General features: G+C 40.5%; 1 protein-coding gene across 6 annotated transcripts in view; it reads left to right on the top strand.

Moving 5' to 3' along the window:
- The window catches only part of ptpn4a (protein tyrosine phosphatase non-receptor type 4a), an 84,989-nt gene that overhangs the window by 64,612 nt on the left and 3,068 nt on the right, over window positions 1–17,309 (top strand). For 3 of the 6 annotated variants that reach the window (XM_074657517.1, XM_074657516.1, XM_074657512.1), the window contains 14 exons: window positions 1,426–1,489; window positions 2,633–2,805; window positions 3,705–3,773; window positions 3,876–4,010; window positions 4,659–4,823; window positions 9,587–9,746; window positions 10,508–10,591; window positions 10,851–10,907; window positions 11,139–11,295; window positions 12,700–12,866; window positions 13,147–13,237; window positions 13,391–13,452; window positions 15,129–15,275; window positions 16,317–16,445. In XM_074657517.1, the coding sequence (XP_074513618.1) occupies window positions 1,426–1,489; window positions 2,633–2,805; window positions 3,705–3,773; window positions 3,876–4,010; window positions 4,659–4,823; window positions 9,587–9,746; window positions 10,508–10,591; window positions 10,851–10,907; window positions 11,139–11,295; window positions 12,700–12,866; window positions 13,147–13,237; window positions 13,391–13,452; window positions 15,129–15,275; window positions 16,317–16,445 (1,660 nt within the window). Of the gene's footprint in view, window positions 1–1,425; window positions 1,490–2,632; window positions 2,806–3,704; window positions 3,774–3,854; window positions 4,011–4,658; window positions 4,824–9,586; window positions 9,747–10,507; window positions 10,592–10,850; window positions 10,908–11,138; window positions 11,296–12,699; window positions 12,867–13,146; window positions 13,238–13,390; window positions 13,453–15,128; window positions 15,276–16,316; window positions 16,446–17,309 lie in introns of all 6 variants that reach the window. The other 3 variants (XM_074657513.1, XM_074657514.1, XM_074657511.1) reach the window with 1 other exon arrangement.

The raw sequence follows: 17,309 nt of genomic DNA, 5'->3' as shown, positions 1-17,309 counted from the left end.
AATAATATTGTATATTGCGCTGTTGAGCCAATCATTATCCCCCAAGAGAAAGTTCCTTTACTGCAACAGCCCTATATAGTGCTTAAATAGGGCTGATTGGGCTAAGCTTCAACTTGTGCATGGAACAATTAAAAGATATTCATATTTTATTATATATTTTAACCTTTCAAATACCACTGAGATGCCGGATGGTCAGTCATTACAAAGTTATGCTGTGCGTTCAAACATTGTTCAGACTTGTAAAACATTTTAAATTCCAGTTTTTATCACAAAGTTTCCAAAAAATATGCCCAGCTTGGTTCCAGACGTCTGAATAGTCACCCAGATCTCTGATTTCTTGCAGCGATTAAAATAAGTCTGGTGTTTTGCTCATTTACGGCATGTTGGTTAAACAGTCGACCAATTAGAGCTTTATAAGCGGGGTAAGGAATGTCAACGTCATCTTCCTGCATACCCAGCTAGCTACCTAGTTACACCCATGAAAAAATAGCATCAGAAAGATGTCCTGGGTGGATGAGAATGATGGAGCTGTACAGAGCGCTGTAAATTAGCTTCCAGAAATAGCAATTGTTATATTCAGTCGTAACAAATTATGGAGTTTGGGGTTTGAATATTTAACTCACATCATAAAGCTTCAACGATGGACTGGAAGAGGCGGACACAGAATATGTGTTTGATATAATGTCACGCAGTGTGGAATAAGATGATTTCCCCCACCTTAAAGTTACAAGGGAAAAACTATAGATGTTGAGGATCACAATGTTGCAAATAACCGCTTTTATCATCCTGAAACCTGCTGAAAATAAAGCTGTTCTTTGTTTTTCTTTCAATGTATTTGGTTTCTTTTCTTACTCAGATAATATGACAAGAATCGGAAGCAGTGCTACTTTCTTCAGTGCTATCTCTATATATCTAAAAAAACAGTATTAATGATTATAGTAGTACAATAACCATTGAATATTATGACAATAGCTGGCCTTTCAGCAAACACAATGAAATTAAAAAGCAGTGATCATAATGTCAAACATCAGGTCGTGACACTGCTTGATTCCATCGCACGACACCGACCTTTTCTTTTGCACATTATTAATAGATTTGGTTGTGTTACTGTGTTTTTTTAATCCGTATTGAAATGCTCAAAACACATTTTCATCTACTTTACAGTAAAACAATTGTGAAACACATTTGCCTTATGATTTTATTCCTTTTTAGCATTACAAAATGATCAATTAACAAGCTATACTATGGTAATTGTGTTCAGGTTTGTTACACCGTTTTGTTTTGGGGCATGTCTACTACAGATATTTTCCAAAGTATAATGACTGACCTTTCACAAAATTGTGAAAATGTGACATCAGTGTCTCAATACAGGTTTATAGGCTCATTAACTGTGGAGACAATAACTTTATCTTTTCCTGCTTCCAGGTTGAAAATAGTGAAAATCTCCTTCAAGTGCAAACAGTTCTTCATCCAGCTGAGAAGAGAGGCGGTAGGTTTACATACACACACATACACAACACACACTTCTTAACCAACACCTCCCTCCCGCAATTGTGACGTTTGAACAGATGGAGTTTACCCTGTGTGTGTGTTTCCGTACATACTGACTGTATAACTGTGTGTATATACTGTAGATGTACTGCTGCGATGCGTCTGTATATGTGTGTGTGTAATCAGTGTCAGATTAACCTCCTGCTGTCTGTGACCTGGTTGACTCTGCTCTAATTCCCCCACTGTGTCCTCCAGCATCCCTTGTTTGACACGTGCATCTCTTTTTGTTCTCAATGTAACAAACAATTTTACAGACCGCTCTCACATTTGAAGCCTTCTTTTTAATGTAAAAAAGTGAGTTATTGCTGTTCCTTTATTTTCATTTTTTTGTCTCTCCCATTTCTTGTCTCCTCCTCCTCCGTAGAGAGTTGCACTGGCCTTCAGCATATATATTTGTATCTGCACACAACCTGCTTTTGCGTGTTAGATTAACTTTCTATTGAAATAAATAAACATCATCCCCAGTAGCTTACAATTGTTTGATTCCCAACCAAGTGTACTTGTACCCCACGGGGTACCGCTGCAGTTGCCAGGGTTAAAGGAAAGATTGTAGAGTAGTTCAACAGATTATATAGCTAGAAGTTACAAATTTGATTTAGAAAATATAACCACATATTGAGTCAGCTATATCACCTGAATACAATGAAAGGTAATGGAAATGTAAGCTAAAAAGTATAATGGATAAACAGTTGAAGTGGTAAATGTAGACTAACGATGTCCCGTACACTTTTCACCCTTCAGCACCACACCAGGGAGCACTCCTCTGTTGTTAAGAGCCAGACAAACATGTTTGTGTGCTCGTTCTTCAGGGGAATATCCCTAAACAGTCTACACTTTGATTGATGTCTTTGGGACCAATAGTTTAGTTTTGAGAAACTCCGCCTGTGTACCGAAGATCATTAAGCTTAACGGTGTTCTGTAGAGGTGACCAAGGGTGTGCCATACCGAGCGCATAACATGATTTCCACAGCGATTAATGCTAAAAGTAATGGATAAACAGTTGAAACGGATAAACTGTCTGAATGCCAAGGTGTTATTCAACGCCCACTAACTTTTTGTCTCTTTCCTTCCCCGCACACAGACTGAGACCCGGGAAACGCTGCTGGGTTTCAACATGGTGAATTACCGGGCCTGTAAAAACCTGTGGAAGGCCTGTGTGGAGCACCACACCTTCTTCAGGCTGGATCGGCCCATCCCACCACAGAAGAACTTCTTTGCTCACTACTTCACTCTAGGCTCAAAGTTCAGATACTGGTAAGAACAAGAGGACACAAACATATATATAGTATACACTGTGGAGAGAATCCACAGAGCAACACAGAGTTTCTGAAAAGTCTTCCCTTGACAGCCAGACTTTGACAGATTGACATGTACAAACACTCATTCAGACACTCACACCGTACATGGACCAGACTTGTGGATGCTTTGTCTGTATTGCCTCTGTCTGACTTTGAGCAATAGTGCCACTCCAGGGAAACAGGAAGTACATGTTTGTTTGGAGGTTGATGCAGTTGTTTCACTTTGGGTTGAGAGGCTGAAACACTGGAAGGCTACTGTGGGTCTCTCTCATGCTATCTTCCCCCAGAAAACCACAACTTAATTATTCATGGTGTCCACGTGCACCTCTCTAACTTTACATTGGTGATATACTGTACATTTTGGGGGATTTTAAAGTTGAAAATGGGACTGAATGATCAAAATAAAATCAATTCTACAAACATTTTACTCGGTACTGTGTTATGCCTTGTGACAACTTAGTTTCACTTCATGGCTATTTTCCCTTTTTCTAAGAAATGTGAGTGAGAATTGGAGGTCTTGCGATGCATTATTGAGCAGCAGTGATGTAACCACTTGCTGTGTGTGTGTGTGTGTGTGTGTGTGTTTTCGCTCTTAAGATATTGACTGACTTTCCAGCAAGGATACACTTTTGAATTGTGCTATTAACATGTTTTTAACAGCGTATCATATGCTAAAATATCCATATTGAGTATGTTAAGGTAGACATGTCCATGAAGAAAATAGGGCAAGTAAAAATAAACATACCTTTGGAAATTACAAATCCAAGAGTTAAGAGTCAGCTTGTTTTACTCCAGTTAAAGTTTGATTTTCCATGACAGTCCACTGACAGCGGTTGTTGTTGTTTCTGTCTCTAGCGGGCGGACGGAGGTGCAGTCTGTGCAGTATGGAAAGGATAAAGGCATCAAGGACAGAGTGTTTGCCAGGTATTGTCTTTCTCGCTTAGTTCAATGAACACCACATGAATTTATGTTGCTACTATTGTTTTTATTTTGGTCACAACCTAGCAAATGTCTCGGTCTGCATAGATCTCCCAGCAAGCCATTGGCCAGGAAGTTGGTGGGCGGAACGGACTGGGAGTCGGTCAGCAGGAACAGCCTATCAGATGAGAGACTGGAGACCCAGAGCCTGCCAACTCGCTCGCCGCCTGGGACGCCCAATCAGTGAGTCCAAGTTTCAGGGTTCATATCAGGTTGAGGTTGATGGAAGATCATCGTTGAATCATTTCAGGACTAGGAGTGTCCTTGAGAAAGTCTCTGATACCCAACCATGACCCCTGAGCTCTGACTGGATTATTTCTCCCAAAAAAATCAAGAAAACACTGCATCATTTCTAGGGCTGTCAAAGTTAACGTGATAATTAGTTAAAGCAAATTTGTTTTAACGGCACCAATTTCTTTAACGCATTAACCCATCCGATCCTTCGGGGGGTGTAGCAGGTATCATATGAAACTAGGAATCTATCAGTACCAACCATGTCATACTAGCTTGTCGCAAAGGAAGTTAAATAACGCTCCAAACTTGCGCTAAATTATGGCGAGGAAAAACTTTTCAAAGGGGTCCCATGACCTCTGACCTCAAGATATGTGAATGAAAACAGGTTCTATGGGTACCCACGAGTCTCCCCTTTACAGACATGCCCACTTTATGATAATCACATGCAGTTTGGGGCAAGTCATAGTCAAGTCAGCACACTGACAGCTGTTGTTGCCTGTTGGACTGCAGTTTACATTTTCACATTTTGTTAAGTACCAAAAAAACTTTTGAAGTTGTATTCTCAGCTCTTAAACACTATGTGTCTTTGTTCATCAGAAACTCACTGTTTGTACAAGAAGGAACACGACTACGCCCGTCGTCCGTTGGCCACCTGGTCGATCATGTGATCCACGCCTCACCAAGCCTGCCTGTCTTCTCCTCCTCCAATCACAAGTCAGCGTCGTCCACGCAGGCCAACAGCATCAGCTTGGACTCCACACCGTAAGTCTCTGTCATGGGAAACTTGTTACTATCATTCTCATTTTCCCACGTGTCCTTTCTTCTTCTGTATTCTTTGTTTTTGATGCACACACACATCCTGCACACTTTCTTTAAAGCTGTTTGTCTTTGGGGGGAAAAAAACACACCAACCTTTGCCTTGGTGGCAGGGAAATTTCCCTGTAAATTAACCGAGACATAAATAAAGCACCCCCACCAAAAAAGCCCCCCTTTAATTTAGAAGTTTAATTTTACTCATCAGCGTTAGTGCCACTCTGTCTGACTTTGCTGCTGAGTTGGCTGGTTTTTAAATGTCTGTCTGTGCCTGTGGCTTCTCCCAACAGTTCACACCCTCTCCCACTGTCACTTAGCTGGCCCCATTGAAAGATGAAGCCTTTGAAAAACAGCCTGTAAAATGTGTTTATAGCGGGTAGCAGGGCGGAGAGGTTATACAACAGGGCTGAACTAGGAATTAGTGTGTGAGCATGTGTGTGTGTGTTTTCGGCATGTCCTTATTGTGCTCACACACTATAAAGTATCTGGGCGAATTCCTTGAACTAATAAAGTTCAACATTTCTGTATCAAAGCCTGAAAGCCTATGAGTAAAAGTAAAGTGAGTTATGAGTGACTTTTTAAACTCTTCATGTTAAAATTTTAGAAGATCGGTTCTTCTAAAGAATGGCGGGACATTAGAGAATAAAATAAAATATTGGTGCATTCATGAAATGTTCCTGCTATTGTACATTATTGATTCTGAAAACAGAAAACTATTATTTCGAATCTCTTTCAGTAAACTTCAGCACTTACATACCTCACCTTCTAATACTCTTTGTTGCAAACGTTGTCTGAAACTGTAGCGCGGCCTTCAGGAGTTTGGTCTTTGTTGGCTAATTGATCAAAATCTTGGTGGAATATGAGGTGGAAACACTTAACAAAGACTTGTTTGCAAAACTTGCCTCCACTCATTCGCTCTCTTGCCCAGGTGCTCGCTCACTCACTCAGCGATGCTGGTGTGAGCCTTTCTCCGAGCTAGTACGGTAATAAAATGATATTCAGTGACGACGTTTCTACCAGTCTGTGCTAGGGATGTGCATTCGATAATCACGGGGAATGCAGGGTCGGCACATTTTCCCATCTAACGCTATGGATTAAGAGTTTATTTCAACCATATTGTTGGAACAGTGGAAGAGGCCGGTGGAAAAGACAAACCAAGACGGTTTTGGTGAGTTTTATTTTGTTTCTGTTGGCTTTGAATGACGATATGTTGTCCTCTGGTTGCAAAAAGAAGTCTGATTGTATAGAGGTCTATGAGAATGGTCGATGGTCTGTGCAAATTTAACAGCATTTATCAACGACTGGTTGTCAAAATTGTTGTTCTGATTAGGAAAAAGACACTTAATACACGCTTAAATATCATGCTATGTTTGATTGTCCAGCTGGATCATTTTGCTATATTGAGCTGGAAATGAGTCATGGATGTAAGATGCACATATGTGCTGCTGGCCTGGAACCATTTGTGTTTAAGTCTCTGTGATTTGAATGAGGCAAAAGATGCATTGTGTACAGTAGATACGGCATGCTTCATCTGTTGACACAGTAGGAGTGTGTGTGTGTGTGTGTGTGTGTGTGAAAGAGAGAGAGAAAGAATAAAGATGGAAAGATGGAACATTTCTCAGTTGGAAATCAGAGTGATTAAGTAACATTACAGTGGTAGTTCCGCTGCCTACAAAGCTAAACACACACGCCAAGTTGTTGGCTCATCGCTCTGTTACAGAGCCAAACGATGACATAATCACCTGCTCTCTCTTCCTCAGACAACACACACACACACACACACACACACACACACGCACACACACACACACACACGCACACACACACACACACACATTACCCATCCATATTATTTTATTGGCTTTATGTGATTTGTCCATCATGATAGTCATAGCGCTGCATAATTAATCCTTTAACAAATATTGCAATTTCTTCCTCATCCTGTGATTTGAAAAAGCAATAGGTCATTAATTGCTCGACCATATTTTTATGTAATTTGCAGACAAAATAATCAAAGACGTGACAATGATTGTTCTCGTGTATGCGTGCTGTTATTGTCCACACCCACATTCAGCCTGTAGCACAAAAGCTATTCACCATAATGTTATTATAATGTAAGATTAAACTGAGCTGTTTACACGATGCCTTTACTTGATAACTTTCTGTAAATAGAGCTCATTTAGACGACCACTGGATGGCAGGAAAAGGGAAACCTGGTGAGCAGTTTCGGCATCCCAAGTTCCCAATCTCCCAATTTTCTTGCCTGAATAGTTTTTCCGCTCTGTTGAGAAGATTAGTTTATCCATGAAAAACCCCAAAGATGAGAAAAGAAATCCTTTAGGGTGGGCTGGACCTTCCTAATCTCCGATATTACTATTGGGCTGCAAATATTCCAGATATAGTTCACTGGTTACAATTTCCAAAAGTAGATTATTGTTAAAAGAAACGTGCTTCGCTTTTGTGACTCCGAATTACCGCCTCCGCCAACCCCATTGTGATGTTCTCTTAAAAGATTTGGTTCCAGTCCAGATTCAATTTGATTGTTTGGGAGATATCAGTTCTAAATCTAATATGTAATAACCACCTCTTTGCTGTAAATAGATCAGTCTGCATTCTTTGGTGAGCATCAGGCATCCTTAATCTTTAACATTCATATACAGTGACTGTATATTTGCAATCTTAGCTGACACGACTCAAAACTTATTTCAATATTTTCACGTCTGTCACTTCACTCAGGCCCAAATTTCCCCAAACGTTCCTCCCAAGATTTTCCTCCAATAAAAGCTAAATTAGAATCTGCGTTCCCTCCCACAGGCCACAGTTATACGCTGTGTCAGTTCCACACATCAGCAGTACAACAGAGCCATAACCCGCAGACACTCGCTCTATAATGTTCTGTTTTTAGTTGTGTAGAGTGAAAATTATCTGTTTAGCTAACCGCGGCGCACTACAGTGATGGTTTTTGAAAATGCACTGTCTATATTTCCTTGACAGTGTCTGGCAACAAAAAGGTACAATTATATCATATAATATAACACAGCGTTGCATGCAACTGTGTCGGGCCGTTGAATTGTTAAGAGGTTAGTTGATAATAATAAAAGATCTATATACATGACGTCCGTGTATCTATACAATATTGCCATGCAAAAGGTATGCTGTATTGTATATGTTTTTTCCCCCACCCCTAGAGCTTAGTGATGTCTGGTGTAGAAAAGGGGTTAAATCTCCTTATACCAGGGCCTTGGCTACGTTGTGGTATAATGTGAAGATACTTTCATATCCGTTTCAGCCGTCCATGTCGTGTTGAGGAAACACAGTAATGCAGGGAGGATGTTCCGTCTCAGCTCAGGCCCGCTGAAAGCCTGACCTGGTTTTGACCCATAATACATGTTAGTTTCCGTGTGTGTGTTTAAGACACAAAGTGGCACCAGTAGCAGCAGCCAAAACAAAGGCAATGCTCTTTGACTGGTGCTCTCGCCCCTGAGGAGTGCCTGCACACACACACACACACACACACACACACACACACACACACACACACACTTCCAGATACAGACGTAGAGTGAAATGACTGGCTTTTACCCCCCAGAGAGAGAGCCATGATGCTGCTGAAAGCCTTACCTGACTGATCGTGTTGTTTCATCGTACACACTGACTGCCTTTTATTGTCTGGATGATGGAGGGGGGGTTGGGGGTGGGGGGTGGGTGGGTGTTTTCCTTCCTCTTGCAGCCCTTTTATTGAGGTTAATGCATTGTGACTAACACAGTGCTATTAAGCCTCTCTGTCTCTTGCAATCTCTTTCTCTCTCACTCCCCTTTATCTGTTTGTCTCTTTTCCTACCAAAGCACCCACCTCTTTAACAAACACGACAATCTTCAGCTAGACCATTATTACTTATGTCTTTTCCCCGTACCTTTTTTCTGTTTGTACCTTTTGGTTTGCCACTATCTCTAAAGTGCCAGGCTGTTTCCCTCGTTTCATCAGCAGTTATTCTGCTAAACAGCAAGTTTCATTTTTAATTTAACTATTGTAATGAAGTAATTAGAGATGCCACTTTTTAATGTCCGATACCACAACCTTTAGTATCTGCCGATACCGATACCAATTCGATACCGTCTTTTTCCCTCTCTTAAACAACCAAATTTAATAAATTTCATAACTTTAGTTACTTTGCAGATTCAGATTATTAATGCCAAATACTACTAACTAATAAATTATGATGTATTATTATAGATTAAACTACCCAGCAGTATATACAGTCATTAAAATGAGCTCCGCATTTACCAGCTGCAACATTAAAGTGATGAACACTTAAATGCATCATACTTTTGGTACTTTAAGTATATGTTGATGTTAATACTTTTACTTGTATAGCCTAATATTTTGAATGCCGGACTTTTACTTGTAGCTAGTATTTTCAATTGTACTATTACTACTTTTACTCAAGTAGAGATCTGAGTTTTTCTTCCGATCCGAGACTTGGGCCAGTATCGGACCGATACTGATACAGATACTGAGAATCACATTGGTGCATCACTAGAAGTAATATTTTGTTCTTTACTTCTATACAAGTGTGATCATGTACAATAGTGATGCAAAAGAGAATAACACCACAGCTGGAACAATCAGATTGGTTGGGAGAAATACTTGTTCCATAAAAAACTAAACTCCCTCTTCCCCCTCTCTCTCTCTCTCTGTTGACTTCCCTCAGGTCTCCAGAGGGGATAGATGGCCAGCCTCCAGCTCTGCCACCCAAGCAGCTGAGCAGGAAGACCTTGAGCCAGATCATCCAGGCCCACTCCCAGCAGAGCCTCCTGGACAACCACCTCAACGAGATGTACGATGTTCCCGTCAACGCTGATAAGACCACGGTCAGTATGTCACAACAAGACAGTAACACTCGTTACATATTTAAAAAAGGTTAGTAGGATGATAAAGCATTTTAGTAAAATACTCACCCCAGTAGTCCTCTTCAATATATTTGATAAAATGTGTTGCACAAGCGCATGTCCTCAGGAGATTTCATTAAATAAATTGTTTTATATTTATGTGCATTTGGGGGTTCTAAGTAGCAATGAAATTAAATGACAACCTAAGATGCCTCCAATGACTACTTCTCACAATTAAAAAGGTTATTTTATTCTGCAAAGCAATTTTTCTCAGTTTTGTCAGTTTGTTTTGGTGTTTTTTCTGCCCCCAAGTGGCCAAAAATCTTTTTTTTGCCGCTTTAAATCCTTTTTTTAAAACAATATGTTTGAGATTTTCATATACTATAATATATATTTCAATACAGTCAATAGAAACAGCATCAGCCATCAATTCCTCCCCACGCCCACATGTCCATAATGGAAAAGAAAAATAGATAAAATAAATAAATAAATAAGATAAATAAGTAAATTAATTAATTGCTGCTTTAAATCTTGATCTTATATTGAAGAGGTGGAGTTCGCATTCCAGTCAAGTGCAAATTTATTCTTAATGCAACAGTAGAACCGGGTAAAACAATATACAGTCTACCAGCTATAAAACAAGTAGTATTGCCTAGTGTTAGAGCCAGAGCGTCAGAGGAGGATGGTTTGGAGGAAAGCAGTATGTGAATCTGATGCATCTGTGTCCAACTTTGCTCCTGCAGCTAAATGGAGTTGTCCCTCATGATAATCTGGTCCTGATCAAGATGAAACCTGATGAACACGGACGTTTTGGCTTCAATGTCAAGGTGAGAGCTGATAATAATTGGGACACAATCGGAAAAAGTCTGTTCATGGACCCTCTATCTTTTTTTTGTTCCTTGGTTCATCTCTTCATTTATCTTGTCTTCATTTCCCCACTTGTTTATGCCAACTAGTCAAAATCCTTGGCACAAATTGTCTGCATGCATCATGACCACTTCTTGCCTAAACTGCTCCCTAGAAAGAGAGAAAATGTGTGCAAAGCTTTGTGCTGGCAACTGATCTTGCCTACATGTGTGTCTTCAGGGTGGAGCTGACCAGAAGATGCCCATCATTGTGTCTCGAGTGGCTCCGGGAACATCGGTAAGTCAACAACCACCACATATAGTCAGAAGAGGACTAATGAAACAAATGCAGCCTCACAAATTGCCACTATCTTCTCATATGTGAAGACATTTCCCCCCCTACTAGAGACATTTCATCAAACTAAACATGTTACTAATCTAATAATGATGTTATGTCACCGTACTCAATGTGTCTCCATTTGTCTCTTCTCCATTTCTCTTTCTCCTCTTCCTCTCTTTCCCTCTTCAGGCCGACCTGTGTGTTCCTCGACTTAACGAGGGCGACCAGGTGGTGTTAATTAACGGGCGGGACATCTCTGACCACACCCACGACCAGGTGGTCATGTTCATCAAAGCCAGCTGTGAGAGCCACTCTGGAGAGCTCATCCTATTGGTCAGACCGAACGGTGAGTTGTTCCCATTGGTTGGATAAACTGTGTCACTTTTACCTTTTTGGCACTGATAGTCACATGTGTGAAATTCGCAGTATCGCGATTTGCGAGTTCAACTTTGGTGACTTTTGACTGGCAAAGTCGCAGCCTCGACCAATGACAAAGAAGAGTGTGTCTGTGTCAAACTAGTGTTTTAATAATTTATAAATATCCCACAATGCAGTGTGGCAGTGGAGACAACGTTCATAGCAGACGTTAACGGACATCTCTGTAACGTCAATGTGTTACCATGGTTACACGTCTCCAACCGGCAAGGAGGCTCTCAGGAAGTGACGACGTAAATTACCCCTCAGTGCGTCCGAAAAGATACATATTACTGTTTATTCACACAAAAGTATGTTGAACGATAGTACACACATTGGGTGTGTAGTGCATAGTATGTGATTTCGGACGAAGCCCTCGTGTAAATCGTTGCTAGGAAACATCTCTAGCGCTGTCCAATCAAAAGCAATCAACAGTATAAACAGGAAGTCACTGTAGCATCACAAGCTGTGACATAACTGCCATAAATAACAACATTATAAACCTTATTTCACGGTCTTCCTCAACAGATAGAGTTTGCTCTGTTGTCATGGAGATGGCTGAGTTATCATCTCATGAGTATGAAAATTAATTTATCATATATCAGGTCATATATTTGCATTTTTTCAGTTGTTTCAGCCAGCTACATCATCACAGGTTCATCTGTTAGTTACCGGGTGTAAACATTTAGTAACAGCTAATCTCTACTTTGCGTGGTGCAACACATTTTAATACAGTGATGCACGGTTCTCCGATTTGTAAACACTAAACTAGACAAAGCGTAACACACGGCCAGCTGGTTCAGCCCACTCCTGAAGATTAACAGCTACACATCTGGTCAGCAGTCTTCTTCTGGTCTGTTCTGGACTGCTCACTCTCACTCTTGTAGTTTTATAGGACAATGTATGAAGTTGTTCATTTAGCTTTCTGTACATCTCAGCTGTATGTGTCCACCGTGTCGAATGACGGCAAATCATTTCCTTTAATCTGCATCAGAGAAACGGGAGGGGAGCTTTTAAAGATGATGGAAATTCTTGGTATTTTAACTGGGTCAGAGAGAGATTTATGTATTCTCTCCTCTCTTACATCACAGTAGATATATGATTGCATCAATGTATTGAATGCCTGGCAATTCACATTATTTGATTTAGCTGCTTCTCTGAAATGTCGGCATGTAGATATTTGCATGAACTATATATTCCTTTAGCTGTGACTAGTTTATCTTGTTTTCCTTCTTCATTATGAACTTAACGGTAAATGAACTCCCCCGGGCCTCAACCTACATAAAACAGCTGTGTGTATATAAACTGTGACATATTTCTCCTCTGTCCCATTCAGCCATCTATGACGTTGTGGAGGAGAAGGTGGACTCGGAACCAGATTTTCAGTATATCCCTGAGAAGTCCCCTCAGGACCCCGCCCAGCTAGACCAGCATGCTTTGAGGGACTCCATGGTCACACTGAAGGAGGGCCTGATCGGTGGAGCCATACTGGCACAGTTTGATGTGAGGAGAAAGAGACAAACTTGTGGAATTGTTTTGTTTGATTGGTTGATGGCTTTTATTTTGTCACCCATTTCTTTCCTCTTTCACATTCCTGTAACTTCCTGTCCTTTATTATAATCACGTAACAGCTGTTAAAAACTAGCATGGCCATTTTCAAAGGGAGTCCCTTGAACTCTGACCTCAAGATATGTAAATGAAACATTCACAAACCTATAAGATTAAATAAAGTCTTTGACACAAATTTGTTAATATATATATATTTGTGTTCCTTTTCTTACAGCAACTGTACAGGAAGAGGCCGGGGATGACCATGCTGTGTGCCAAATTACCTCAGAACGTTTCCAAAAATCGCTACAGAGACATCTCTCCATGTACGTGACCGCACACGGTTCTCTGTTTCTGTTGTGTTTAAATATGTACCAACATTGTTCCTTCTCTTCTCCATGCACGTTTGTCAATAGTTTCTTTGTCTTTCTCCGTCTGTAATTTTCACTCCCTTCTCTTCTTCTTCTCTCCCTCTGCAGATGATGCCACGCGGGTCATTCTGAAGAGCACAGATGACTACATCAATGCAAATTACATCAATGTGAGTTTGTTCCTCCTCGTTTCTTTCTCTTTCATCCTTCCATCAGTATCTCTGCGTTCTGCTCGTCTGAGACGTGGTGGGTGGTCTGTTGTGCTAACCATCAAAACACATGTTGAAACACTATGGTCGCTGTACTGGTGAATGAATTAACCACATGAGCCTCACAAGCGGATAACATCGTGAGTTAATGTTTTGCATGTTTTTGAGTCAGCCAGTTAAGCTATCAGCAGCTTGTGGATGTTATTCATTTAAGCCCCTTTCAGACATCTGTTTAAGTAATGCCTTTCTGGAAGTTACATAAATGCCCTGTGATGTTTGTATTAAACATGGTGGGACCTTTACAGATAGAGTAGCACACTGAAAACAGCAGTGAGTTGGAAAATATGGTGGAAGAACAGTATTCCCAGTTTTCTCACAGGATGCATCAAAGATGGATTTTTAAAACTGTTCTTTTTCAGTTGAATGATTGTTTATCTCTAATCTCTAATTAATGATCATTGTGAGCGTGAAGGACACCGCTTCTCACTCGTCTAATCAACCCTTTACATCCACTAATACATTTTCTCATCAATGTCATCATTTATTAGATGAAACACATCTTGCTGCTTATTGTGAATCTGACAGGGCCCAGGCATACAGTTAAAAATGACAGTTGTTATTCTCATTTAGTTTCCTCTGTATGTGAAGTGTTTGGATATTCATCGAGTTGGCATTGATGAAAGTTTAGAGAGAATGATGGTCTGATGGTTGTTAGGGCTGCAACTAACGATTATTTTCATTTTTGAATAATCTGTCGACTGTTTTCTCAATTAATCGATAAGTTGTTTGGTCTAGAAAATGTCAGAAAATATCGATCAGTGGTTCCCAAAGTCCGGGGATGACGTCCTCAAATGTCTTGTTTTGTCCACAACTCAAAGATATTCAGTTTACTGTCATAGAGGAGTTAAGAAACCAGAAAATATTCACATTTAAGAAGCTAAAGTCAGAGAAATTTCACTTTTTTTTCTTTAAAAAATACTCAAACAGGTTAATTGATTATCAAAATAGTTGGCGATTAATTTAGTAGTTGACAACTAATCGATTAATCCTTGCAGCTCCAATGGTTATAGTAGTTTTCTGAGATGTGTTTTCCTCTCTTGCGCCTCATTGTGTGGTAAAAAGTATCCATGAAAGCACATTTATTCGACTGATTTGACATGAGAAGAATCTCCTCGAGAACCTGATTTTATCTGTGTCAACAAGAAATTAAAATCAAATGTGCAGCAGTGCTCTTTAGAAGTTGGACCAAGACGCACAATTAATATGTCTCTGTTTATTTAACCTTGTGCTGCTTTAACGTCGGCGTTGTGGGATGGCATTCAATTAATATTTTAGTGCCATGATAATGTTTCTAGGTCTGACCTTGTAAGTGACTCAGAGGCTTATTCAAACAGGAGACCAAGCGCTGCTAACACGTTAAAGTATTGAAGAGCATGTCTGGAAGGGGCTTGATTTATTTTTTGGCCAGACTTGAAGTGGTTGTACCTTTTTTAGAGTAACCGGAGAACATTTGGCTCTCTGCACTGCAGAAAACACACAAAGCAAATCCTTTCAATTGAAAATAATTTAGAAAGAGTAGCTGTAAAGGGAGATCCTTGCAACCTAATATCTCTGTATGTGTCTCTGTCTCTCTGTAGATGGAGATTCCAGCATCGAGTCTTATAAACCGCTACATAGCGTGCCAGGGCCCTCTGCCCAACACCTGCCCCGACTTCTGGCAAATGACGTGGGAGCAGGGCTCGTCTATGGTGGTCATGCTGACTACACAGGTCGAGAGAGGACGGGTATGTAGACTGGAAACCACAAACAGTATGGACTGCAGCATGATGGAAAAAACATATTTTTTTGTTGCCAGGGAATCTATTGAAACCTTTACTGTACATGTGGCATTGCTGGCCGCAACTACACAATATAGCTTGACACTGACAACATAAAGAGAGGGCTGCATCGCTTTGAATTTAGTGAGCCTGATAAAACCCAGGTTTGCCATTTGTAGAATCTAGGGCTGTCAAAGTTAACACGATAATAACAGCATATTTTTTATGCTAAATGCAGTACATGTGAGGGTTTCTGGACAATATTTGTCATTGTTTTGTGTTGTTAATTGATTTCCAATAATAAATATATACATACATTTGCATAAAGCAGCATATTTGTCCACTCCCATGTTGACAAGTATTAAATACTTGACAAATCTCCCTTTAAGGTACATTTTGAACAAATAAAAAATGTGTGATTAATCGTGATTAACTATTTTAATCGATTGACAGCCCTAGTAGAATCCCAGTCTCTAATACTGAGTAAGTCTGTTAAATGTCAAAATAATGACGGTGTACCATGAAATACACGTCTCTCAATCTCAATTCTTCTGTCACAATATTTCATCATTTACAACACTGTTTTTATGCAACTTCTTCTTCATCTTTTATTCATTCGAGCATTATTCATGATACACAAAGTGAGTAAAAGTTCTGTAACTGTGAAAACAATAGAACTAGGATCCCTTAATCATCAAACTAGGTGTGAATTTGCAAATATGCAGAGTTTGATCATTTCTCTTGACATTAGAAAGAATAGTTTAGTTGCAAAAGGAAACTTTGAGAATCGTCATCTTTTCTGCATGCCACTGGAGGTTTTTAATGATCCCAGATGGACTGAATGTATTTTATATGCTATATGTTTGTGTATTATAATAGCAAAGAACAGTTGGCTAGCTCAAGAGAGATGCTATTCTGTAGCAGAGCCTGACCTCTGACCCCAGTTGTGGCGTGTTAAAGTAAATTAAATGTTCAGTTGTAAACAGAATACTGTGTCTGTGTTTACAGGTAAAGTGTCACCAGTATTGGCCCAATCCAGACAGCAGCACCACCTACGGAGACTTTACAGTAATGTGCCACAATGAAGAGGGCAACTCTGCCTTCCTGGTCCGGGAGATGACTCTCATGCACACACAGGTAGTCACACACACACACACACACGTTTACTTGTTTATGTTGAAATCAGGTGTTCTAGTGGCGCAGCGTCATAAAAAACTTCATTCAAACTTGACAGAAACTAAATAAAACTCACCAAAACCATCGTCGTTGGTCTTTCCAAAAATCACCAACTCCGGTTTGAGTTTGATGTGAAAATATGCCGGCTCTGCACTCTGTTTCCCCCCGCTGTCTCTCTCTCTCTGCCCGCTGAGCAGCTGAGCATCTCTCGTTCATCGGAGGCAGACCATTAAACTAGCTAAATAAAATCACAAATGTCATCCAGCCCCATCGCTTACTGTTGTTTTTATTTTAAAGAACCTCTCGCCTGCCTTCCTGCTTTCGGCTTTCACACCTGATGCGAACCGTACCTGAGTACACATGAACCGTACTCCACACCACCTTTTCAAGTGGACTCGAGTATGGATTAACGAACCATGCCCGAGTACGGAGCGTTCACACTAATCAAACGAACTGGACTTCAGGGTCAAGTGTGCTCGGATCCGGGTCCGTGATGTGAAAGCGCTCTTACTTTAACCCTAACCTTAACCACTGACCCAGAAATCAGCTTTTTCCAAATTGGGGACACGGCTTTTGTCCCCTATTAACTGGTCTTTAGTCTGAAATGTGTCCCTGAAGGTAGCCTAAGTCAGGAACACACACACACACTCAAAAGGGAAAAAACAGGGAAGGAAAATTAGGAGCAAATCAGAGGAACAACAGAGTGAAGCGGCGCAGGATAGCGAGGAGGCCGAAGGCATCGCAGAGGGAGACGCTGGGTCCAATCAAAGCGAGGGACCAGCGTGTCTCAGGAAGGATGAGCCGCTGAGGACCCCGAGGAGGTGT

This window comes from Sebastes fasciatus, chromosome 14 (genome assembly GCF_043250625.1).
Source record: "Sebastes fasciatus isolate fSebFas1 chromosome 14, fSebFas1.pri, whole genome shotgun sequence".
In the NCBI taxonomy this organism is placed as follows: Eukaryota; Metazoa; Chordata; class Actinopteri; order Perciformes; family Sebastidae; genus Sebastes; species Sebastes fasciatus.
Note: the sequence above shows the minus strand (reverse complement) of the source record. Positions and strands in the feature narration are given on the sequence as shown.